Source organism: Lissotriton helveticus, chromosome 3_1 (genome assembly GCF_964261635.1).
Source record: "Lissotriton helveticus chromosome 3_1, aLisHel1.1, whole genome shotgun sequence".
Classification (NCBI taxonomy): domain Eukaryota; kingdom Metazoa; phylum Chordata; class Amphibia; order Caudata; family Salamandridae; genus Lissotriton; species Lissotriton helveticus.
In genome coordinates, this window is record NC_136061.1 from 483,000,253 (window position 1) to 483,027,738 (window position 27,486).

Genomic DNA, 27,486 nt, shown 5'->3' on the forward strand with positions numbered 1-27,486 from the left:
GCTAAGGAGATGTTCAAAGGTCTACTGCAGTAACCTGGCACTTGTTGCTGACCTGTGGTGTCTTCGTTTTTTCCATTTTTGAAATAAATAGTCTTCTTTTAGTGGTTGGCATGGAGAGAAGCTGCTTACTAGTGTCAGATTCAGGGATGGGATGGAGCGAGTTTTGTTGGTTGCAGGTGTCAGCGCAGAGTCCAGCCCTCGCTGTCCCCTTTCCCTGCCCGTGGTGCTCTTGCAAGAAGGCTGGTAGTCAAGGGATGTGAGTTACTATTGTATAATTCATTCCTGCAGCCACACCGGATACAAATGCGACAACAAACATACAGGATGCCTGGGGGGGGTTACAGCACAAACCACACCTTACAGCAACCACCGCCCAGCCTAAGGCTCCATCTATTTCCCTGGCCCCAGTTTTCACTAAGCACCTTTTGGCGCCCAGCTGCGCCCCTATGTTCTCTCTGTTTCAAGGCCTAGACGTTACCCGTGCTCTCTAGGGAACGTCCTGGCTGAAATATGTGCCCCCCCACCCAAGACAATTTCTTTTAACAAAGTCCTAATACCCGCCTTTATTTCAGATGTGTACTTTTTTCTTCTTTTAAGAAAGTCCTAGTAACTGACTGTATTTCAGACGTGTATTTTCTTCTCTCGGAGCTTTTCTTTAGCTGAATTGTTCTCATTTGCTTGCTGTTACCCTACGGCAAGCAGGGGTTAATGCCACCCTCTTGCATGTGGTGCTTCCTGGTGTCTGTTCCCAAGGTCTGTCTGTATTTTCCAAAAAGAACATTAAAGTGAGCAATGAATACATAAAGGATGTAACTGCTGCTCCCAGTTGCCTGGTTTCCATTCTGAGGCAGTACATTGTAACTTTTGTGTACTGTGGGTTATGGTGAAGTGAAAATTGTACAGAAGATAGTTCTGTATATTAAAAAACGAATGCCGGAAAATGAGAAAGAAAAGTCCAAAAGCCTCATGTTGAGTCGCGATATGGAAGAATGAAAAGTGAAATTCCTAATCCATGCAAAGATCTGAAACAATTCAGAGGACACAAAGAGCAATCACCCAGCATGCGTCCACCTAACATGCAGCTTCACATTTACACACAAATATGATTAGCAATCGCACGGGCTGGAGGAAGGCAGGTCGTTACTTCTGCCTTTAAGCTTTTGAAATGTTACACAGACACAGGTGGAAGAGAAGTAATTGATGGTGATGCATATTGGGTATTAGATCACTGGCAGAGTGCAGTCACCTATACAACAAAAATATAACTGTGTCAGTGGAGCACCCAGGGTTTGTAATGATGGACTCCAGAACTGAGTTCTGAGAGAAAATTAGTTGCAATGAAATTTGGCAAGAGGTTTAATATTTCAAAAGTTAAAATAGCTATTGATCATTCAAAAGCTTTGGCGGAATGATGTAGTCCATTGTTGTGATGGTAGGGGCTGGTTGAGAAGGATTTTACGGTCATTTAACCTGCATTGGCCACACCATGGCTTGCTTGATTTGCTGCTAACTCTCATGAATCCACCAAATCCCTTATCACAGGTAGAGGCGGACTGTGAAACCTCACTGCCCCACCATGGAGGCAGCGGAGTATAGACAAGCACCCCTTCCTGAGGACAGTGCCAGGCTTTTCTTGATGTATATTTTCCCCAAAGGTTATGTAGGCGGTGAAGATGATTTGCTGTTTTTGTAAATTGGCATAATATAGCAAGACTAGCCGAGGAAGGTGGCATGATTAATCTGGTCGAGTTACACCAATATTCAGATTTACCACACTCGTGGTCTGAAAACCAACCCAATTTCCGGATTTATTGCGCTTCTCACAATTGTGGAGCGGGTGCATACAAATTACTTCTCCTTTTGCTACAAATTTAAGCATGGATCATAATACATTCTCCGCTCTCCTGTGCACTGCACAGACAGACACTGTGTTTTGTATGCACCTGCGCAGTAGACCACCACTATTGGTGTGTCCCCCAGCATGCAAGGCGTCATATGCGTCCCCTGCGGGTGTTTGTTATTTATGACTGCTCCAGGCATCGTAAAGCTCTCCAGGCTCCTTACAATGATGGAGGGGCGCGGTCCAATACCCGGATTCCCTTGATATGCCACATTGTGTAGGCCCAGTTGTGTTGCCTCCCTTCTGGGTAACCTGTTTTATGTGATGTACATGGGGGGTTCTTAATTTTCCTGGAGAGCACCCTTTCTAAATGAAAGACTTTCCCTCCGGAAATGTGCCAGTGCATGGTTTGGCGAATTTTTATTCCATTGTACAGAAGGGGCCATGGAATCTCTGGCCCTCCCCAGCTCACTGTACTTAATGCTAGCCTAAGTATGTCTACAGTCTACGAAGCAGCCACTGGACCGCATTTCCTCCTTTATTGTGCTTCCTTCTGGTGTGCTGGTATCAAAGGCCTATACTTTCTCCTTGATATCCCAGCTGGATCTGCACGGTCATATGCACACTAGTAGTGGAGAGGCCCCCTCATGTGCCTGTATACACAGATTGCTTTTTAAGCACAATGGGGTCTGCCTCAGCACCCTGTCTGCCTCTTGTACATGTCATCACTCTTGCCTGGGAGGAGGGGTTAGGCAGGGGACTCGAGGGCAGACTCGTTTCTGCTGCTGGGAGTTTTTGTGCTTGGAGACACAGCCTGCTTCGTGTCAGGCTGACAATGGAAACAAGATGAGATAACCGGCCCCACAGCAGACATGTGTTAGCTCTTGTTAGAGAATAGACGTCTGGGCAAGGGAAAGTAGCTGTGTTTATTGGAAGTGCAGCAAAGTGGATTCCTGTCGGATGAGGTAACCCCGCTGCCATGTTCACAAGTCGTGTTCTGCGGAGCCTTTGTGTGATTTCAGTTCGATGGAAGGAAAGGAAGAGTGATGCGTGAATGGGCCGCGACTGGCTCTCTAAACCTAGCTTTGCACAAAATATGCGTGGCTGAAGGGTACTGTAGACTAAAGGCAGGCCAGGGAAAGCTTTTAATGAACGCATAAGAGGATGTTATACTGTCTTTTTTAAGCTTTCTAGGATCGCGTCAGATGGTTCGTCGTGAGCGAGATGTATTAGTCATTCTGATGGGGGGGGGGGATTGAATATGCGACTGTTCAATTGCTTCAAAATGTTGATCTTCTTTGAAGAGCTGTACAAAGGCAGTCACCTCAGACATCTTGCCATGCAGACACCCGCCGAGGGCAGTGTGGCCACACTAACTAGAAACGAATAAAGGTTGGCAGAGAATACAAGGTTGGCGGGTGGCCAACGAGGGCTTTGATGTAAGTCACAGCCGCAGCGCTAGGTAACAATGCTCGCTTTCACATAATCCTGTGTGCAGGCCGTTTTACAGGCGTGTACAGACACTGCCTATGTTGCTAACGAGGGGGTTTCCGTTTAATCCGAAATGCGAGGCTGGCGTGGGTACATGCTAAGGCCCACACAATGGAAAACACATAATTCTGAAGAGAACACAAGGTTTTGGTGGAAGAAAAAAATAAGTAGCTAAAGGGGTTGGGGAAGGAAGTTATAAAAAGAGGTCCCAGTCAAGAGGGAGGAAATACTGTAGAAAAATATTACACACTAGGCTCGTTTTTATGACTTAGGTGGTCTGAAAGCTCTTCACTTGTCTGTCTCTTAACGTTTTTAGGGCCGCCTGTATCCTCCGATTACATTTGATGACAGAGGAACGTGACTAGCAGACATTTTCCATGGAAACTCTACCTCCATCCGCTGCTCGGTTCTGGTACACCGCGCGGGTGTGGTGTTAAGGGTTGTTAGAGGTTTTGTGGTCAGGGTGATGGTGCGCCAAGGTCTATAGCGACAGACCCTTCCTGGAAACCAAACCTCAGCCTTACATGCCGCCTGTAGTCCTTTTCGGCGAAGGTCCAACTCATGAGGAAACCATTACAACCAGCCATGTAACCTGCCCCAGTCAGCACCCGGATGCCATCATATCGATGAATGGTGAGAGTGAAGAGATGATGAATTCCAGCCCAGGTCGAAAACCACTGCCAGGGAGAATACATCGTTGAGAAGATTCCTTTCACATAAGAATCAGATTGAAATAAGTGATAAACTTCAGAAACAATATTTCACAATTGAATTGAATCACTTTTTTTAAACTGATCCTTGAAAACTTTTCCAACTTCAGCATTAAGAACAAAGGTAGCACTGGGGCATGCGGACCTACAGCAAAGAGAGGCAGACTCATGTAAGAAAAGCTAGCGCCAATCAGGCCTCCAACCAATCCTACTCTGCTACTCAGCACAATGGGCATAAGATACAGTCACAGCACACCAGTTCCTCCTTCAGAGTCAAACCTGCCCAGGCCCAAGCACTCCAACAGAGGTACAACTGCAGCACCATTTATTTCTTGTCTCTTGAAGAGCAGGGAGCCATACTCCTTTTGCACTCAGGGCCTCATTTACAACAAAATGATGCAGTGCAGCACCGCAACTGATTTTGCTGTGCCGTGCTGCGCCATTTTAAAAGCACAGGGATGCATCATATTTACAACAATGTGATGCATCCCTGTGCTTTCCCCTGCGCTCTTGCACAATTGTCTCCCATGCGCCAATGCTGGCACCCTTACACCATGGTGTATGGGTACCTACGTTGAGGGGATGTTTGTTTTTGTGCGAAAGGGAGACCTTCCTGCACCAAAAGAATCATTGATGGCGTTTCCCTCTGTTTATGTGTACTGCAGAATGCACCATGCATAGAAAAAGGAAAAAACGAGGAGAAATACAATTATTTCTCCTCGTTGTGCCTCCTTACACCTCCCCGGGGAGGCGTATGATTCCCATATTCCCAGATTTACGAAATGTTGTAAATCTGAGAATGCAGCAGAATCCATGAGTGTTGCATGGGAACACCCACAGAAATACCCATGACACACTCTGTTATAGATATCACTCAGACCCACCAGAAATCATGATGAGTTGGTAATTAATGCCACTTTCACTCAAAGGGTTCCATTGGCTCACAGAGTCTACTCCTGTAAAGCGAAGCGTCTCTTTCCAGAGGTGAAAGACTTAAGTAGTGTAAATTTACAGGAACCCTGGTAGGTGCAATGGGTTTAATACTAATACTGTTTATGATGATGAAAAAATGTGTAGAGTACTATCTTGGAAGCAGTGGTGTTAGGGTCATACATTCATAAAAAGACCAAATACGGTTCATTAGATTAGAGTTTAAATAAAGGCAATCGTGATGGATCCAGTAGCCTCAGTCTGCCGCCATATTCACTGATTCCAAGGGGCTCATTCCTGGATCCCGCTTCAAGACGTGAAGTTTGAAGGGGCCCCACATCACATAAATCAGAATGGCGACTCCACACAGACTTGGTAGAGCAGCAGCATTTGCCAGATCCAATAACTGTCAAGCTCAGTACACATGTTGATTCAGACATGGTGTTTAACCGTTATGTGCAGCCAATGGGAAAGTTGACCTGCTTCTTCTATATCAATGTGTTGTCTTTTGCCCGTAAAACGTCTTCTTTCCGGGACTTCCTATTAGTCACCAGACTCCAGTGGTCATCATGGAAACTTTCTTGGTACAATACCACGCGGGATGGTTGCCAACTGTCCTAATATCAATGCCAATGAAAGGTAGATCCTGGTGATAAGAGGGATCAGGATCCATCATGCTGGATGAACGGAGGCTGGTAGAACAGCTGGACACAGCTGGACACAGCTGTGGCCCACACTCATAGCAACCTTGGTTTCTACTTCTACAAAAACTATACTTTGAGGCCCAATTTTAAAAGATGTGGCCTGGCCAGTCTCTTGCAGCTATGCCTGTTGCTTTAGATTCTATTGTATTTTCAGCCTCAATGCAGGTCATGGTTGTCAGCTCTTGTGTGTTTGTGTGCCTGGACACAACAGACATGCCCTATACCGTGGTGTATCTGCCGTACTGGCCTAGAGCTTCATAGGTTGCAGAACATGGTCTTTGGACTTGTGTCTGTGTCTATGTTTCTGTGGTTCATCAATCTCTCCACTATTGGTGAAAACTAGGTCGTGTGCTTTGGTCAAAGCGCATGTCACATAGCCGGCTCTCTTTCCCTCTCCAATGGAGGGGTTCCTCGTGTCAGGGTGTGTCTCCTGAGATCCAGAGCCATGCACCCAATTGATAGCCAGGCTTGGAGTGTGCCCATTGTGGGCAGAGCATTGAGAGACTTATGGCCAGATGTAGGTCATGAAATACCGGTCGGTAACGGGCGAATTCGGCCGTTACTGACTGGTATTTAAGATTTACCGATTCTGTAAAATACCGAATCGGTATTTTTACCGATTCGGTAAATCCCAGATGTAGGTGACACTCCTAAGAGTGCCACAGGCCCTTAAGAGTCGATATTTTACCACCCAATCCTATTGGGTGGTAAAATACCGAATTCAGGTGTGCATGCACATCTGTGCATGGACACCTGTGCCATGTGACACACAGACATGCCCTTAGGGCATGTCTGTGTGCCACATGTCACACATGCCTGTATTTGGGGTGCTAGAGGGTGTCAAAGTGACACCCCCTGCACCCTGGCAGGATTCGGTATTTACTGATTCGGTAATAACCAAATCGGTATTTCCCTTTGATTCCTATGGGCTTCACAGCCCATAGGAATCAATAGGAAATACCGATTCGGTAAATACCGAATGTTAACGATTCGGTATTTCTATTTTTAAAAATACCTACATCTCCCACCTTCATATTTACCGATTCATAAATACCGAATCGGTAAAATTCGGTATTTATGAGTCAGTAAATGTCCCTCACCTACATCTGGCCCTTAGGCTCTTAGCTCACCCCCACCCCCCAAATGCATCATCCTCATCCCACCATGTTAAGTTCCAGAAGCCAATGAAGACCTAAGTGTTCTGCTACCTGCTGTTTGTGCTGTGTTTCTTCTGTGCTGGGTGTACCGGCTGTTTGTGCTGTGTTTCTTCTGTGCTGGGTGTACCTGCTGTTTGTGCTGTGTTTCTTCTGTGCTGGGCGTACCAGCTGTTTCCTAGCACTAACCCGCATTCTGGCAAACAGCGCACTCTCAACATAAATAAAGACATCCATGCCCTGCCATATAATCACACCCGTAGCCTCTTCCCTTTTCCCTTTTTACACCCTCCCCACCAGAAGCCTCTCTTTTCTGAAACAATAGTTCAGCATATGCTCATATAATCTGGCATCAAATGCCTTTTCTAGCGCAAAACATCATTAATTTGTTTCGAAGAACAACATATTTGCTTTCCACCTTCAGGTTTGGGTGATGTTCAATGCAAACATCATCCAACCATGAAAGTGGAAAGTAAATATGTCCACCACAGCGATGATGGAAAGCAGTGCGCCAGTTTGCTTGCTGGTAAGCGCCTTGGCATCGGTCACGTGGCTCTTTGAGAAGGACTCTTTTTTTGTTTTTTTGGAGTTCGAGTACTTTTTGTTACTTTGTGATAAGTACTCTTACTTCTCATCCAGAAAGTTGTGGATTCAATGCAGGCGCGCTACACCCATTGGGCTCATGGGGCTTCAGCCCCCCCCTCCTCCCACCCCCGTCGTGTGTGTCACAGCTTTGTGGGCTGGCGACCATCTAATTGCAGCTGCACCAGAGTACTTAACAGGTCTTTAAAAGACCATTTACTTGTAAATTAGGCTTGTGTTGTGTTTTCACTCTTCTTTCAGTCACTCTGTCTATGGTTGGAAGTATTAGCCCCCCCCCGAAATATTTTTTAGCCCCCCCTCCCCGAAATTTGGCTCTAGTTGCCCGCCTGATTCAATGTAGCCCTCATATGATTCATTAGCACATACCAGAGCACAGGGTGCCATTGTCCCGCACAGTGAGACCATTATTTCCCAGCAGTGCTAGATGGGCGACAACTACAGCAATGACCAATAGACAAGCTGCAACTTGTACTCTAGCTTTTCAAAGAGACCCTTATGGGTGATTGTGCGCTTTACAAATGTGGACTTTTAAAGTGCAGCCGTCCATCGCGTGGAGTTATTCCGAGAGTAGGTCATGCACATCCATGTGAACGTTGCCTGTTAATGACTGCCTTTAACACAATTGGGAAACATTATCAAAGGGGGGTTGTTTAAGGCACTCTTTCCAGCATATGCATTACTATGGAAACTGCGTCACCATTGGCATTTACAGTATACATTTAGCCTTCGTAAAGTTGAAAACTTGCTTTAGAAATGCATTCGTCTAGATTCTGAGCTCATCTATGACACTTTAGTGAAAGAGGCCTCCTGGTGCAGACCTCTGAGTATCATCTTGGCCATTTAAGGAAATTCATAACATACCTTCCCAATAGTTTTTAATAATAAGATCGGTTCTCACTAGCAAGATTAAGCACCTCAAATTGGGGCATCTCAACATATGCTGCTATTTAAAATTATGAAATGATGTAATTTAATTGCACATATTTTTTAATGATCAAAATTACAGAAAGTGTTATTGACAAATTATTTTAAAGAAAACAATACACTGGTTGTCATTGGCTCTACTATAGAGGCAATGACAACGGAGTACCCTCTTCACCAAACTGAAGTTCCACCCGCCTCATTTACAGTTGGGCAGAACTTAGGGGCATTTTATCAAGAACCTCGTTAAAATGATTGCTGTTTTAGCAGCAGGAAACTGCCGCTAAAATGCCGATAATGAGCTTGCTAATATGCGTTATAGAATTCCAATAGAAGCCCAGGTTAGATGTCCTGCACATCTAACCTGGGCTAAGGCCATTTTCGCCGTTTTAGCTGCAGTTTCCTGCCGCTAAAACGGCGATAATTTTAACGAGGTTCTTGTAAGTATATCCCCCTAAGTCTGTCAGAAATGGTCGACTGTTATTTCCCCACAGCTGACATACTCCTCTGCCGGACCGACAGAGCAAATGCCATTGGAGGTTTGGATATTTGACTGCCCATTCTATTTATAGAAGGTGAAGGGGTTGTTGCTTTTTTTATTTTCACTTTGGGATTTTGTTTTTGAAAAGAACATAAGGTACCAAAGGTGTGCTGTATGGCACCATCATGTTGATGAAGCCATATGGCACACTTTCAATGAATTGATGGGGTTGCTGTCAATGTACGATCTCTAAATTCGGACTACGGCTGCTCCATCAGGGCAACAGAGTATTTTACTCCATCGACCTGCTGGAGTAAAATCTATATTCTAAACTTTAAATCAAGCCCATTAACAAAAAACCCTTAATAAGATAAACTGAATTTAGATGGAAATCATATTGGGTGCACATTTTTGTGCTATTTTTTGTTCACTGAAAGTTTAAAGGTTTATTCTTGGGGTGAGAAGAACTTCTTTGTGATTCTTTATTGATGTCTAGGGAGTATTGAGCCCTGTCTCCCCTGTCTCTGACAGTAGACTTCTTCATTATTGCCCTTATAGCTTGTTCTAAGTAAGTAAGTAAAACTTTTCTAAAGCATCTTGGTGCTAAAGGTTACATGTACGTCATCTAAGATATAAGGAAATATTTACTTTTACTTGGGGGGGGGAGCCCAGTTTTGAGCAGCTTTCTGAAAGGGGATCTATTAGATTGTAATCTGATTAATGCAGGCAGTGGGTAAAAACCGTCACAACAAAGAAAGCCATATCCACGCATGCAATTACAATGCGGTCGTCAAAACGTCCCTGTTGTAACAACGCGTACCATTACCCCGCAAGTCAAAACGACCACTTGCTGAGGGGGGAGAAGGTGTTAGATTAAAAATCCAACACCTTCCCTACTGTCCGCACAGACTGGAGTTGGAATAGTAACTTATACTATTAGAACATCCAGTACCCCCCTCCGCAAGTCGTTGTTCCGAATTGTGGGGTAATGGTATTCGTTGTTACAACGTGGTCGTTGTAACAACCGCGTTGTAATTGCATGCTGAGTGAAGGCATACGTGAAATGGAGGCATATTCCAGGCAGTGCATTCCAATGTTTTGCTACCTGGTAGGATAGTCTTCTGCCCCCCTCACTGCCCGCCTAGCCCTTCTAATCCTAGGAACAAGGACCAATCCAGCACCATAGATCCCGCCGTGAAACATACCAGGCAAAATGTTTCTGCAGGTCAGGAGGGCCCCCTCATACAATGCTTTGTGCGCCAAACACAGTGCTTTAAGCCTAATCCTTTCCTGGACACGTAACCAATGGAGGTCCCTAATGCTGTTGGATATGGGATGACATTTGGGAATAGTCAACAGCACCTGTGGAGCAGCATTTTGCAAAGACTTTAGTTATAGTTGTAAACCTTTGTCAATTGCCAAAAAACGGCATTGCAATAGTCTATTCTAGAAAGCATCGAAGCAACTATCATGTTTTTTGCAACTCTTGTGGGACGACTAGAAAGATCTTTCTCAAAAAATGTAAAAGACGAAAACAAGAGGATGCAACATGGTTATTCTCATCCACAAAACAGAGCAGATCATCAAACGGTGCTCCCAGATTTCTCGTTTTTTTAACCTGGTCAAGACGTAGACCTGCCTCAGCAGGCCACCAGGAGTTATTCCAAAGGGGAGGGCCACTCCCAAACTCCACCACCTCTGGTTTTCCTGTTTTTAACTTGAGGTCGTTTTCGTGCATCCACCTAATGATTGTCCTCCTACTTTATGACACACTTTCGTCCTACACTGTCCATATGGAATTAGGGGAAGGCTACATTACAGACCTAATAAAAATAGCACCGTTAGTTGCTTGGCTGAGGCTGTGGCTTAATAAGGAAATCCCCTTAAACCATATTATTATGAGAGACTGTCTGTGTTTGGACAAAGTTAACAATATTAGTTGGCTGACATACATTAAGGAAAACTTCACAAGGCTGGGGAGGCCTGAGCTTTATTTCGACGCAGACTCTATAATATCTAAAGATATAAAGTCCACAAAACTTGCAATGAAAGAGCTCCTATCTTTGGAAAGAGAAGAACGAGAGTTGAAAAAACCCAGTGTCAGGGTTGGTTTATTACTGTCTATACCCGACGGCCCAGAGAATTATTTGAATATAGTGACCCATTCTTACCACAGGTTTATTTTAACTCGTTTTCGTTTTAATTTGATACATTTTAACCTTGGTTTTTATCCTGTATGGAGTACCCCTGATAAGGCGTTACCATGTTCTTGTGATCATTTCTCCGAACAAAACACTATGCACTTTGTGATGTTTTGTAGTCACTACATTGATGCTAGGAGAAAGTTTCTGGTGCCTATTCTTAAGGAAGCTGGATTTATCCAGGTTAAACCTGCTCTTATTTATTTGCAGCTTCTACAGACTCCCAAGATCATGTTCTGTGTAGCTAGTTTTTTGTTTAGAGCTATTAGGAGTAGGAATGATAGATTAAAAAACGCTGTTGTTTTTCCCACATAGGTACCTCTTATGTATCTAGTTACACGTATCTATATGTGCTTATATTAGGACTTGTAGTTATACATGATTTTTTCTCAGGGACCTTCGTGTCTGTAACGCCTATTTTCCAGGGATTTCCCCTCTCTAGTTTTTTAGTTTTTGCATTTTTAGCACTTGTTTGCACTATAGCACTTTGCACTTTTCATCATCACATCATTATGAATTGTAAATTGATGTATGATTTTTATAGTACTGTATCTCAAATGTTTTTAGATGAATGTTTTTGTTGTATTTGCTGTATGTGTTTGTACTGCCATTGTCTTTATATGAAAATAAGTTATCGCAATAAAGTAATTTGACTGACTGACTGACTGACACATAAGGATCCCAATAAAATATCCGAAGGAGAATTACAACAGCAGAACAGTTCTGAAATGGTTTTCTATTTAATACCACATATTTGATCAACATGACAAAAGTCTATTAAATTGGAGAAGAGCGGGTTCAGGTTGTCCTTTCCTAAAGGGTTACAGGTTGGGGAGTGCGAAATTCAAGTCATTTGCTGATGCAAAAATCTTACACAATCATGCAAAATGTTGTGTATCTGCCCAGTGTGATATCATAAAGCGTGCTAGCATACATTAATTGCAAATTAACATTCCTATTTTGTTCTCATTTTTGATGGTTTGAGTCCAAGTCACAAAAAAGGGAAAGAGTATGTAAGTAAGTACTTCTGTAATACTACTTCCCATGCTCATAAATGCTTTCTTGAATCGGCCCCTCTATATCTTCTGTGTCTCTTCCTGTAGTTAGGACTGGCCAGCAGAATGCAAAGTACTCCTGTAGTACCACTTCCCATACTCATAATTGCTTTCATGAATCGGGCCCTTAAGTCAAGTAACATGTAAAGTACTCCTGTAGTACCACTTCCCACACTCCTAATTGCTTTCTTGACCCCACCTCGTTATGTCTTCTGCTTCTCTCCCTGTAGCTAAACGTGACAGTCAGCTGTCGTGCACGTTTTCCTGTTGGAGGATGAAGCGGCGCTTCTTTGCCCTTCACCTCATACCCCCATGGGTAATACCCCTGCTCATGTTTTCCCAGAGATTAGCCTCTTCAGGGAGGCACCTTGTCCTTCCTTTAATCTCCATGTGCAGGGCAATACATCATAGCCTGTTGGCCCTTGCAGACATCTGCAATTCATGCCGAGGAAAGGGGGAGTGTTTTGCGTGGGCTAATTTGATCCAGATGTGGGTACTCCCAGCGAGAAAGAAAGAGCCGCCTGCACGCTGCCAAAAGAAACAGAAGATGTCTGCCGCACTTCGCTCGCTTTACTTCACCGAAAATCTGCATGAATCAGCGGCTCGGAGCAAAACATGGAATTCATTGATTCCAGATGCGCCTTTACAAAGTATTTTCCTTGCAAGTCATTGCCATCTAGTGGTTACAGCGTGGATTGCAACAATGAAATTAAACATTCCCTGGATGCAAGATGTTTCAAAATTTACTTTTTTCGGGCATAACGTATGAAGATGATTTTTTAGGCTCGCCTTATAAGAAGTTATATTTCTGCTGTCCTTGGCACCCAGACCACAGTAACTATGACTGGATTCAGCACAAAAAAAAAATACATCTAGCAACATCCATAGCATTTTGACAATGCTCCAGATTTAACAGAATTCATAAATCTGAGGCAGCGCCAAAAAATTTACAGCATAAGGGAGTCACAGAGTGGAGAAATATCTTTGAGGCATATTATCAAGAACCAGTGTTAAAATTATTACGGTTTTATCGGCAGGAAACTGCAGATAAAACGGCGATAATGGGCTTGATAATAAGCCCTTGTTAATTCCCATAGAAGCCCATGTTAACATCAGAACATGGGCTTCTATGGGCATTAACAAGGGTGTATTATCAAGCCCATTATTGCCGTTTTATCGGCAGTTTCCTGCCGATAAAACGGCGATAATTTTAACACCAGTCCTTGATAATATGCCCCTTTATTCTTCCTTGTTTTTCCTTTTTCCATGTGTTCTGTATTCTGCAGCACACATGGAAAAAGGAAAAACCTCTTGTGATTGTTTTTGTGCAGGAAGGTTTCGAGGGTTACATCTCAAAAGTGACACTAACTGTAGATGACAGGATTTGCTTTCTGAGGCAAAACTTTATTTGTTCTAAAATGTAGCCCTAAAGTAAAGCACAGTAATGCTAGCTGTGCTTTCCATTGCTTTGCATCAAAGTGGTGGGGGCAGGTGGTTCTATAGGTAGGCACTGGGTTTCCCACTGGAGTCATCCATGGTTTTTGATGCAAAGCCCTATGTACAAATAATTGGTGGCAGGGCTTTTTGCCAAAAAAGCCTCTTTGAGGCTGGCATTAACTTGGAGAAATGTTTTTAGTTTTTCGCGTGTTTTATTCTAAATTGTACACATATAAAGTGGGGAAAGTGTTTAACTATGTCTAAGTAGACTGTTTTGTACTGAAAGGGTATCCTTCCAGTAAAAAGAACACATGTTTTACATCACGTGCCTGCCCTTGCACTATGGTGCAAGGGTCCGAGTATTGGTGCATTGCAGCCTAAAGTGCACCAGTGCAGGGAGCGAGGAAATCAGTGCTGTATCTTATTAGAAATTGTGCTGTTCTGCTCGCTCCATTTCATGCAATGCACCACATCTGTCTTCGGTCCCACAGAGAGCACAGAAATGCGCAGATGCTGAAATGGTGCACTTCTCAACAATGGCATATGTCCACTGGTACCCAAGGGTACGCGACTATATAGGTCTGAAAGTGCTGCATATGCAGACGGTGGGCTGCCTAGTAGTCACTGGCCTTGCAAGTGGGGTCTTGGAATCCTGCAGTTTTCTGTTCCTCCTCCACAAAGGGTAGAACGAGGAGGGCAGGCCACTCATGGACAGTTCTGAGTATTTCTGTGGGGTCAAATAGGCATATAGTACATCTTAGGCAGTGGCCAGTTACATTCAGTAGCATTACAGTTGTGTTGCACGCATGCACATTTTAACTTTGAGATTTAACAATTTGATTAGTGTGTGTTTGTTTGTTCCCCATATTGTACATGCTCTTATGTAGAATAGTGCAACTCCAGCGGTCTGCAACATTCTCTTTGATCGTCTTAATTTGAAGAAATACCCACATATAAGAATGACGGTCCCCACAAACTATTTCATAAATTCAGCTAGTTCCTCAAATTGGACTCGAGCGTTAGTGTAACAGGATCCAGCCCCCAAGCAAGAGAAGAGGTGTGTGTAATTTTGTTTTTTTTCCTGATGATCAAAATAATGTGGTTTTACTTTTGTAGTAGCCGACCGAGGGGGTAAAAGTAAAGGGGGCGGAGCCCCGACGCCCTCACGCATAAACTGCTCCTCGCCAACTATGAGCCCTATCTGCTGTAAATAAAAGACCAGGGCAAGAGGCAGACTTTTACTTTGATGTCTGTCTAACAGGCTGGGATAGGGAGGGTGTTCCTCGTGCGATGTAACAAGCACGCAAGCGTTTGGAAACACTTCTAATTAGGGTTGGAACACGCACTTAAGGCTAAACAGAGCTGGAAAGTTCTGGACGTTGCTTTCATTAACTTAAGAAGGATCTGGGGTCCGGGAAGAGCCAGAGGCCATCTATCAATAATATGAAAGAGGAAAATTCGTCCTTACAATTTTTTTAGGAAATGTGCTCCTAAACGGGCCAGCAGCAATTGAGTGTTTCCACAGCAACACAACGTAATTTGCTGTGGGAACAATAAGGCCTGCTCAAATGCATATGAACATGATTACAATGAGATGTGTTTTTCATAGTGGATTTTATGTTCAAATCTGATTGCGTTGTTCTTTTTTCTTTTTGTTTAGTTGTTTTAGGAACATGTGCGCATCTTGGCCAAGTGTATGCTGACCGGGATGTTTGGAAGCCCGAGCCATGTCAAATCTGTGTGTGCGACTCTGGGGCAGTTTTGTGCGACGACATCATCTGCGACGAAGTGGAATTAGAATGCACGAACCCTGAGATTCCTTTCGGTGAATGCTGTCCAGTATGTCCACAGGGACCGTCGGTAAGTCCTTGTGCTGGAGAATGAACAAATGGTGACATTAGCTTCCCTTAATCCGGACCCTCGTTACAGCCATGCTTACTAAATACACATACTGGGTAATTTTTACATTCTTTGCACACCTAAATTCAGATTACTAGCATAAGAAATGTAATTTGATGGGGAAATCGAATTCGTCATTCACGGAATAAAGAATGTCAGGAGTTTGCCTCGAAAATGGGATACAGGAATATACAGTACTCATCCTGGTATAGTAGAATCAAACTATACTATAGCCTTAGAGCCCAACCTAGAGGGCTCTACTGGCCATTAATGGCTCGTTCCAGCGTTGCCTTTAACCCCTGCGGTGCTCATGACGGAGCGGTTCCGTCATGAGCGTCGGTTGAGCTGTGCTCATGACGGAACCGTTCCGTCATGACCACACCCGTTTTTCAGAACGTTCAGCACAGCGCGAAAATCCGCGCCGCGCTGAACGGGTTAAAAAGGTAGTGGGCCTTTAATGGCTAGTAGAGCCCGCCGAGTAGTGTGGCTCACTGGTTAGAGGCGGCAGACCCGGGAGCAGAAGTCGGCCCGGGACCAGGGTTCAATTCCCGACGCGGCAGGGTCGTGGACTTGAGTCTGCGGACTCGATAATTCTCGCTTCGGTGCTTACTCTAATCAGGGGTTCCACTCGGCAACTCTGGGCATTAGCTTGCCTAATCTCCACAACGGCCCCATCAATTCCTGGGATGCCTGGCACCACCTTGGGGACTCCCAGCAGGGACCATCCCACAGGGAAAGCCAGGACGGGTACCCCAGAGTTATACAGCGCCAGGAAACTTACGGACGGGTAGCAGTGCGCTTTACAAGCTCAAATACATTTACATTTACCAGGGCTCTAAGGCTATTAGACCATTCCGCCCCTAGAGGGTCTAGGGCAGAATGTTTTAATTAGTAAAAACAAAGACCTCTCAGAGCCCCAGGGGGGGGGTAAATCCCCTAGGACTCTGAGTAGCTTTTGTTCACAGCAGTAGCACTGAAAGCAAAATAACATTGGAATGTTGCTCTCCGGGCTTCGACTGGCCAGTAGACACACGGAGCACTGCATTTTCAACAATGGAGTACTCAACATTCCAATATTCTAATATAGCTTTATAGCCCACTGCCGAGGGCTATACTGGTTGTTAAAGGCCCTGATGCAGGCAAGGGCTTTTAATGAAGGACAGGGCCTTTAGCAACCGGTAAAGCTTGAGTGTCAAGGGCTAAAGGGCTATTAGAACATTGGAATGTTGACAATGGAGTGCTCCGGGCTTCTCCTGGCCAGGAGAAGCCCGGAGAGCAACATTCCAATGTTGTTTTACTTTCCGAGCTACTGCTGTGAACAACGCCCTCTCAGAGCTCAAGGGTATTTACACCTCCCTGGGGCTCCGAGAGGCCTTTGTTTTTACTAATCAGAATTTTCTGTCCTATATGGGCGGAATGTTCCAATAGCCTTAGAGCCCTCCTAGTGGGCTCTACCGACCATACCTTAGAGCCCTCCTAGTGGGCTGTATCGACCATTGAAGGCCCGCTCCCGCTTTAGAACATGTCACCCACTGAGGGTAGATTGTTCTAAATGAAAAAGGGAGAAAAAGCAAGACAAACACTGGAATGTTGGAGCAGAAGGCTTATATTAGCCATTATAAGCCGGGAGCTACTACATTGCCTTCAATGGAACTCTCAACATTCCAAATGTTCTTAACAGGGTTAGAGGCATAGTCAAGATTGAGGGTGTTCCATGGTGGGTCTACATGCAGAAGTTGGTTGAGGATCACAAACGCCCACAATTTTGGGTATTCACCAATAATTGTCAGGTTAATTCCTTGTTTAACTGAGTGCTAGTATTTCATCATGCAAACATAGTTAATTACTCCGTTTCAGAGTCAAGATAAGATAAGCCCAACCTAAAAGGCTTACCTTGGTTCAACTGCGCTTTGTCCAGGACCACCAATTATGAAAACATGCCAGTTTACTGAGCAATCAGTGCCCCGAAAAGCGCAACTGATTTAAGTAGTGCTGGACTAGTATCAGCAAATCTATGAATTCTGTTGGTTCAACATGAAATAAACAAACTGTAAAAATGTTAAAACTCCGCTGGGTGGCGCGCTAAGATTCTATTTTGCTGGTAATTCACAAAATGTAGATAACATGTTTAGCTTTAATTGTTTTTCTCTACTGGCATTAGAAACATGCTTTGCAGAAACTACATATTGATCAGTGTAGATTTCTACCGATTATCTTGAATGAAAGATGCATAATTTCACTGCTATGTGTATGTCCTCTGGTTGCAAAAATTAACACGTTTTTTTACCCTGTTCTATGATTTTCTAAAACGCACCATTAACAACTATGTCATATAAAATTATACAGAAGTTCCATTTACAGATTCTATTTAATTTTCTGTACTCAAGAATAAGCTATAGCACAGACAAAGAAGCATATAAGCAAGAACCTCGTTAAAATTATCGCCGATTTAGCAGCAGGAAACTGTCGCTAAAACGGCGGTAATGGGCTTGCAAATATGCGTTATAGAATTCTAATAGAAGCCCAGGTTAGATGTACAGGACATCTAACCTGGGCTTCTATTAGAATTCTATAGCGCAAATTAGCAAGCCCATTATCGCCGTTTTAGCGGCATTTTCCTGCTGCAAAAACGGCGACAATTTTAACAAGGTTCTTGCTAATATGCCCCATAGTGAGACCTAGGGTCAGATATACAAGCCCCTTGAACCACTTTGCGTCACTTTTCCCATGTTAAAAGTGACTCAAAAGTGGCGCAAGGGGCTTGTAAATTTGCCCCCTAGTATGTATCATTTTAAATGGCATGTTAAGCATCTCGTCAGTGGTAGTAAGCGCTGTATATAAATACAATCTTTGCCTGACTTTGTTTCTCCTTTTGCATTGTTTAGGAGGAACCTTCGAAAGGCGGCGGAACTGTCTCCAAGGGCGACCGAGGTCCCAAGGGTGATCCTGTAAGTTTTCTGCACTACATAAATCAGAAAATACATTTAAAAAAAGAAATGCATTACCCCATAAAATTAATTAAAAGGTCTTTTCAAGGTATCATGTTAAAAAGTTATCTTTTTTAATCTAAATTGTGTGTTTAAATCTTTATTTTGTTTTATTACAATTCACCTTTAAATGCACCTTCTGGATAAGTACATCTCAAAAGGAGAGGAGCTCTTGGCCTTAATATTTTCCCGAAGGGCTACCTAGTGTACCTGAAAGTCAGGCACCCTACCAGGTCAAGTCAGATTTGCATAAGTGGTTCAAGGTCAATGGGGCAGTAGGTAAAGGTAGATAGAGGTGCCCACACAAATCTACATCACATTGATAGGCACAGGATTCGGTTAAATTTGTTTAGAGAGGACTGGCCCAGGAAGTGACAAGGTTCACATATTTACGGTAATAAAAAATGTCTTTCATTTGTAGTAAAATTGGGCGCTAGTAAAAATACGATATTAATGGTTCACGTGATTGTTCCTTTTCTGTGTCCCTTGGACAGTTAGTAAGTTCGAATATCACAGCTGCTAAGTGCCTCGAGAAGAGATGTGTAAATCTGAAACACTTTGGGACTCATTTACAAGGCCATTGCGCCACCGGTGCGTCACTTTCTTTGACACACGGGGTGCAGTATGCCTACCCATATTTACAAGGCCAGGTAAAATCTCCCTCCGTAACTTTTCATGGCCTTGGAAATACTGCCTCCTTTCACACATTACTCTGCGTGAAAGGGGCGTTCGATGGATGTTGCTGTGGCACATGCCCAGTTTGAAAAGTTTTTTAAAGCTGGGAATTAGTCAGAATCCGACGCCTCTTATGTGGGTTGAACAATGAAGAAGAAATGTCACATGAACTCAATGGTGAAATTATTTTAAAAGGCTGAAACAATTTTCAAGTAAGCTGGAGAAGGGGATCAGGGTTCCAGATTGACAGGAGGTCGCCACAGCAGACTTGCAGAGCACTGTTCCTCATGGAAAGAGTGGTGCATACCAGCAGGAAACAAGGGAGAGGGCATGGGCTCTGAGACATTATTGAAGATAGGTAGGTATGTGATAGACAAAGATGAACTTTAGCATGGAGAAAATAAGGAAATAATGCAGCCAGTGTCTGGTCTGGAGTATTACAGTTGATGGACAGGATCAATGATTTCTATGGCCCTGTGTCCTAAATGTTTGTCATTTTTCAATTAACAATTAGTTTTTCCATTTTACAGTTAACCCTTTAATAATGTGTCAAACTCTATATTTCTCAATAGGGCTCCCCTGGAATTCCTGGACGAAATGGTGAGCCCGGTCTTCCTGGAACACCCGGCTCCCCAGGAGCTCCCGGCGTATGTCAGAATTGTCCTTCTATGGAAGGGGTGAGTGATGTTGTGTTGAGTAGGCTGTGATATCTTAATTTCAGTATGTTGGGTTTATTTAGGAAATAGTGCGACACGTAGTCGTGTTGTAAAGTTTGAATTATCTAATTCATGTTACTATACCATTATCTTGACCATGCACCTTCTTACACTATAGAAGATAGACGTATATTCCTGATTAATAAATGTCGTCCTTCAAAACTCCTGCGTACAAAAAGAAGTTTATTTGTAAATACCTCTGAAGAACAAATACACTAATCATTCACCGCCACTTTTGTCCATGTTACCAGAACGTGGCTCCAGTTTCTGTGCACTTTCAATTAAACACTAGTGCCAGCACATCTTTGCAAGAGTGAATGACCCTGTGGTACAGGAAACCCAAATGTACACAGTTCGCAAACAATAGTATAACATCCTACTAGTGCAAGCACTGGTGACTGCACTCAAGCAAACCAGCCCAATTCTTTTAAAAGTGTGTGCCACCAGTGAGGAGAGGTAGACATATCCTTGTCTTTGCTTCATTATATCGCCTAACCTTTCTGGTGATTGGACTGTGATGGTTTGTACTCTTAAATTCATGTTCGTGAAACTTATGTTTCTCTTTTCTCAATGCTTATAAGTAATAATTTATAAAGTAAAATAAAATCACGAAACTACGTGTAACAGAAATTCTGAAAATGCCTCGTTTACTTCACCTCGCTGAAAAAGACATGTTTGTTTAGTGCACCCACACCATCATTTGTAATGCATGTAAGTCCATTTCACCGACATTATACAGAGGTATGGCTACATTGTAAGGCAAAAAGGTACCCAAGTTATTTCTCTGTAAATTCAATGTGATAGTAGAAAATTGTATACCTGGGTGTGGGTAAATGTAGATGTCTGCAAGGGGCCTTCATTATGATTGACCATTGGTCCAGAAAGACTAGCAATTCACAACAGCAATTGTTCTTCAATGTCTTCCCTGTAAAGTGCTCTGCGATCCATCCCAGATCTTACTCACACTATATAAACCTTTAAATAAATAAATAAATAAAAAGCTAAATTTACATCATCCAAAACTTCCAGATGTTTGCAGGTAGACGGAGCAGGGGGCGGATACTGGCAACCACATCAAAAGCTATTGCATTCAACTGAGAAATATTCTTACTTCCCTCAGAACCAACGGGTCTAGTAAAAATGGCACTGACAAAGACTCATTACCTTTTGAGGATGATCCTCAAATTACTCAAATGCAACCCAATTGTGATATGCATTTATAAGAACTCAACGGACATCACCAGCGAATGCTTTTAAGCAAATAAGCACTGATTTATAACGCTCTTAATGCACGCAGAAGAAGATGCGTATTCAACGTACCAACCATGAATGGTAAAGTCAACTGGCCCATCTCGCTAGTTGGCCTCCACATGGGAAGCTGAGCAGATAGTGAATCTCTGCCACTGAGCTCATGGAGAAAAAGGCCAGTCTTGGTCAGAACCTGTATATAATCCATCAGCACCATGGGACGTTAGGTAGGAAAGATATTTACCAAGTTTTCACGCAATACTGCACAGCAACAAACATTGATGTGCTGAATTGCGCAAGACAAAACACATCGCAAAGCAATAGCCATTCAGAATGTCCTGCTGCTGTCTACACCTGCACTGGTTCCCTAACAAGGCTCCCTTTTGTTACTCACAACCTCACTCCATGAAACACTGGTAAGTGTGGACTGTAGGATTTGTACTGGGAGTATACCCTTCCAGTATACATTCATATGCCTAGACAAAATCAGAGGAATCCCACACAACATTTTCAGATGCAATATGCAGTGTTTTTTTTTTGGGGGGGGGGGATAAATGATCACATTCTCCTTTGTTTACTCCTGCTTCAAGTAGGGAATAGTTTCAATGAAAAGTCTGATGTGGCTCTCTTAATAGAAGGGATTGTACAACAAAACCTATGAGTGTTTGTGCTGATTTACCCCAGTAATGTGCTTTGATGAAAAGTGAAGAAAAGCAGTACAAAACAGTTTTGTATTGGAACCTTTTTGCGCTGAATAGAAGTAACATGTGCCCCTATGCATAGCTTTGCACTGGTGCAAAACCTAAGTAAGTCTGGGCCGTTATTGTTACTGACATGAACCATGTTGAGTAACATCAGTTGCAAGTCGCTAAGTTGAAGAACTTCTAAAAGCCAAGATCAAGTGGCATTTGAGTGTTTCTAAAATGTGTTGTAGAAGCAATAACCACCCAGAATACAGTGTCTTGACCAGCAAAGAACCTCTTTCTTTGATACAAAGCCCCATATCTAAAAAAAGTGAATGGCTGTGTGCACATAGGGCACGATGTAGAAAAAAAAGCTACTCGTGGTTGAATGTTTGCCTTACACTGCATCTAACCTTTCCCTTTGCAGTGTGAGGGATATCCAAAGCCCTTGTAGTGCAAAGACGCAGGTCGCAAAAAATTGAGAATCTGCAACCTCATTAATAGCAATGGAGTAGGTATAGGATTGTGACTTCTTGCAATCTGCTGTGAATGCTGGACTGGAGGCCTGCATGGGACAGCAGACGTACATTCCTCCATTTGGAATCACAGAATGCCCACTTTGATTGCAATCCTTGTCTCTTAAAAGACAAGGACAGCAATCAGAAAATTGAGAAGACAATCTGTGAATGTCATTGGAGAGCAACAATTTCCTGGGCTGCTGCATACACCTCTTCCTCCCCAATGGCCAAGCCTACATTCACAAAGTGAATGCTGCTCCTCATAGATATGTTCCACTTTGTGAATCCCATGCCACCTCCTGTGAGAAGGCAGAAGATGTGGTTGCAAAGAATCAGTACATGTCACTGCGATTCATAAGAAGGAGGCTGACCCAATCATACCCTCTCCTCTTTCTGAATCACAAATGCACATTGCAACATTTCTCACAATGTGCCTTCAATGCATTGTGACTTGTTTCGCAGTCGGAAAACCTCTTGCAAATCGCTGATTTTGTGACTGCAAATCCATTTAGCCCCAAGGCTATACATGTACAAGAAACCTGTATGCATCTCTTATTGAAATATTTTGCACTGCATAAAAATCCACAACATCCCACGGTGCGGACAATTGTTTCAGGAGTGTCTGGTGTTTAGATTGCACAAAATGTTTTAGCACATGTCCAATATGTGTTAATTCTGATACAAATGTAAAATCACGCTAAAAGAAATATATAATGGTAGTTGAAGGTTAGCACTGGTGCTATTATTTTTGTGCTCAGTCACAATCTAAACATATTGCACTCTTAAAAAAACATTGTGACCATCGTGCTTCTTATACACGGGCAAAGGTTGTTCGGCTCAACGTTTGCATTAATTGGACGACTCAGTTCACCCTCGGCGAGATAATTCAAATTGCACTATAAATGTAATTTATTAGGATGATTCTACTTTTATCGAATCACCAACAACTGTTGTAGGAGTACAGATATTGATATAAGAGTGTCCAAACCTATACTCCACTAGCTCCAATCAGATCACAAGCATTCCCACAATATGTGGCAATGGCACATTAAAAGTGTATTTACATTCTAACAACTTTGCGTCACTAAAAGTCGTTTATCAATGACACACTTGTGCTGCCCTCTTTGGAACTCATTGGTGTGATGCATATGCCAGACTCTGAGAAAAGTGAAGCCTGATGGAAGTTAACAAACACAAGTAATGATGCTATGAATAAAGTTCGGTAGATACGCTCACATACACGTACACACTCATGCATGAATGTACGCGCACACACACGCATGCATGCATGCATGCATGTGCGCACTCTCACACACAATCTCACACACACACAAACGCACGCATGCATGCACGCACCAACACACACACACGGAGAGAATGTGGCCTAAGGGCTAGTGCGGTCGACCTCATAACAGCCGCACTGTGTCCGTTCCAGGAACCGTACCATACCTGTGTATCTGTATTACTCCACACAGCCAACAGTCATTGTTTTATTGTGGTGGTTGTTGTCCGCAGTTTTATTACTCATTACATACGTCATATTTGTACAACTCCCCTTGACACCTTCTCAGGCTGGGGTCATAAATCATTATCATAAATTATCACAGTTAGTTGTCAGTGTCATTTAGACATCATGCACTCTACATGGAGGAGTGTGGCTCACTGATTAGAGCGGCAGACCCTGATGCAGAGGTCTGGCCCGGGACCAGGGTTCAATTCCCGATGCGGCAGGGTCCTGAGCCCAAAAATGTCCACGGACTCGATAATTATCGCCTCGGTGCCTATTCTAATCATGGGGTCCCACGCTGCAACTCTGGGCAATAGTTGCTTAATCTCCACTACGGCGGCCCACCCGCTGCGGGATGCCTGGCTTTCACCCTGGGGATACCCAGTAGGGGTTATCTCACAGGGAAAAGCCAGGACGGGTTCCCAAGGCAAGCGCCTTGATGCCTTCGGGTGATACGTGCGCTATGTAAGTCGCAATACATACATACATCCTGTGATTCTGGGCAAATCCCCTAATCTCCCAGTGCCTTACAAAATGAATTTGTCCTTGTGTAAGGCAACTGGTGCTCATGTAAAGCGCTCTAATGCCTTCCTGTCAAATTTGGGCTATGTAAAACTCTTCAAAAAAACACACACTGGCACAGACATCCTGACTCGCATCACCGGAGTTTATTACAGCAGAATCATTCCCTGTGATGTACACCATACTGCTTTTGCTGGAGTTCTCATTCAACAAATTGTGTGCACACAACTAGTGCACATGCCATAACTGCGTGAGTCAGAATAAAGGGTGGTGTGTAAACGAGTCAGGGGCTTGTTCTTCTGCAAGTAGAACATTTAAATGTCAATAACATCTCAGTTCTGTCAAAGAGGCTTAACTTTGCCAAGGTTCCTCTGAACTACAGGGCCACGTATCCATAGTGCGGATCTCTCTACCAAGACTTTTCATTCATTGGTGTGCACCTTTGCTGACGATCACTGTTGATGTAATTTTCTTTTTTACAGAACTTCTCCCCTCAGTACGAGTCCTATGATGTCAAGGCTGGTGGAGGTGGAGGTGGACAAATGGGTCTCATGCCTGTAAGCACTCACTCTTTCTTATTGTAGAGAACTAACCTTTTTTATGTATACAGTGACGAATAACCATTTTTCATTGTTACAGTTCAACCTATGACTATACCATCCACAGCCAATATTCCATCTTTGGGCCCAGTTCATTCTCAGGCTCTCTACAGAAATCATCTCATGTCAAATAATTCGTGTGAATTTATTAAATACCATGTTTTTTAGATAAAGTTTAACTATATTCTCAAAAACCACAAGAACAAAAGATAAGCTTGTACCAACAATTGCTTTTAGAGGGCTCTACTGCCCTCAGCCCAGAAAAGGCAGGCCAGGGGAGCCCTTCATTCTCGTGGGTTTTAGACAAATATTGTTAATAATCAATCATTTTAAACTCTTGGGTGCCTGGGAACATAAAGCCAACACGGATCAGGGGGCTAGATGTCCATAGTACAATGACCCACTGATCCAGGCAACTCTCTATGGAAGTGTTGGGGATGGATTTGTGCTCCCAGGCATTTCCATAAGGAGCTGCTTGGACAAGCGGGTCACTATATTGGAAACACCAAGAAGCTGACGCAAGGAAACCCCTTTACCTCTTGATCCTTCACGAATCTGGCCTTACAGATATTCCTTGCAGTAAAATGTGAGAGTAATGGATTAAATAGATTTAATGCCACAACTGACAATTCTGGTAGGGTTGAAAACAAGATAATGATGCAGAGAATAAGCCATGCTCTGTGCTATATCTACAAGCACTTTGCCTTGGTCCATTATTCAGCATATGGAGAAGCTGCCACCGGGTTTTGTACGCTCAGTGATTCCAGACTACTAGTGCTCTGTTGATAGATCCGAGATATATATGTGACCCAATCAGTTATCAAGTCAAAATGAAAACAGTTGTGATAGCTCTTGGAATACAGTATCAATGATAATATGTCTATCCTTCACCTTTTCCCAATATAAAGGTTTAAGTCAGCTTAATATAGAGTTAGAAACCAGTTCCTAATGCCTTTAGTGAAAACGTCATTGCAAATTCTTCTCAGGGGGAAGAGCTGCACAGTACTGTGCTATGCAGTCATCCTGCTCACCTGTCTACAGCATAATGGATGGTCTTATTGAAGCCCAATACCAGTTATCCCTGGTCACTTTTGACATAGGTATTGTCACCCCAGAATTTGTTCACCATGGCCATAGTGAGCCAGATTAAAACAGCTGTTCTAGATGCATATGTTACAATCATGAACAGCTTTAAATCCGAAAAGTGTCACACTACATCTCATGTATTTACAGACACACGTGAACGTTTATCTCCAGGTTATCTTGGTGTATGTTAGCCAATTTACCATGGTTCTTAATACTTTTACAACAGTGGAACACAACTGGAGGCACACGCACGATTTAGTTGACATTTTATGTGTTGTCTATTAGCATCACTATCATTTTGAAAGGATATATTTTCTGAATACTGACAGGATTGTTCCAAAATCCAGGAGCTCGAGTTCTGTATGCTTATATGTGTCTTGTGCTATTTTGAAAATAAATTGTTTTTTAACTTATTTTATGTGCTTGCTTATTATAACCGAAGGCATGTCACACCTCAACCTTCTCTTTAACTGGAATGAATAATCTCATTTTCAGCCTGTTAATGATTTCTTCTTTACAGCAAATTAAAAGCATGTACATATTGATACTATCATCTCAATACTCAATCCTGGTGCTTCTAAATGAGACAATCAAATCATCCATCTTCAGCAGAGATGCATTAATAACATCTTCCATGGTGGTTTCCCCCATGCAAGATGCCCGCTTCACGCACTGAGATGCAAAAAAGAACTGCTGCTGAGTTGTCAAGATGACCGTATTGACTGGCCATATACTTTTAAAAATATGTAGCTCCCAAAGAGAGATTACCTTGTGTTTCCTCTGGTCTTCAAGGTCATCCATCTAGAGATGTATGAGCCTTCTGGTTTCGTGTAAGTTCTCCCATCCTATATACCTGATTTCTCTCTGTGGTCTGATCCCACCTTGCTTAGAGAGTTTATAAGATATCTTACAGTCTCACATTCACTCACACATCCTCAACTAACTGCACCTGAGATCATGCAGAATCAGCCCATCTGATATTCTTTCTGTCGACCAATTTTGTGATCAGGTGGCTTTGTGCCTCTTCTTTCAAACTACACCAATAAGCTTTGGTTTTGTGAGTTTTTACTTAACATATCGTCACATAATGCCTGCCATTTAAATGTGACAGGTCAAACATTCCTCTGGCAGAAATTCATGCTGGATTGGTTTCTCTTCATAAAAGATGGTGAAAGTACACTGTGCTACGGGGTAAATTTACATAAAATGTACTCAACGCGGTGCAGCAAGGCTAGTTGCTGCATGGTATTGCGTGAATGGGTGAGAGCAGAAAAGCACCATATCTACTAAAATACTCTTTAGCTCTCTCCTTGTATTTGAGGCTGAATAGTGCAAACACAGACACCCTTGCACCATCGCACAAGGGTGCCTGCGTTATGGTCAGGATTGTTTTTGTTCAGGAAGAGATACCTTCTTGGATAAAAACAATCCTTTCAGGCATATTCCTCTCTATGCATGCTGCAGAATGCAGCACACACAGAAAGAAGAAGCAAGGAGGAGAAATAAACATATTTCTCCT

The 27,486-nt window shown here is 43.1% G+C and overlaps 1 protein-coding gene across 1 annotated transcript in view; it reads left to right on the forward strand.

Moving 5' to 3' along the window:
* COL3A1 (collagen type III alpha 1 chain) overlaps nucleotides 1-27,486 on the forward strand; it is a 127,314-nt gene that overhangs the window by 14,093 nt on the left and 85,735 nt on the right. Inside the window, exons 2-5 of the mRNA XM_078680358.1 lie at nucleotides 15,188-15,387; nucleotides 18,312-18,374; nucleotides 19,661-19,765; nucleotides 24,765-24,839. Coding sequence (XP_078536484.1) covers nucleotides 15,188-15,387; nucleotides 18,312-18,374; nucleotides 19,661-19,765; nucleotides 24,765-24,839 — 443 coding nt within the window. The remainder of the gene's footprint in view (nucleotides 1-15,187; nucleotides 15,388-18,311; nucleotides 18,375-19,660; nucleotides 19,766-24,764; nucleotides 24,840-27,486) is intronic.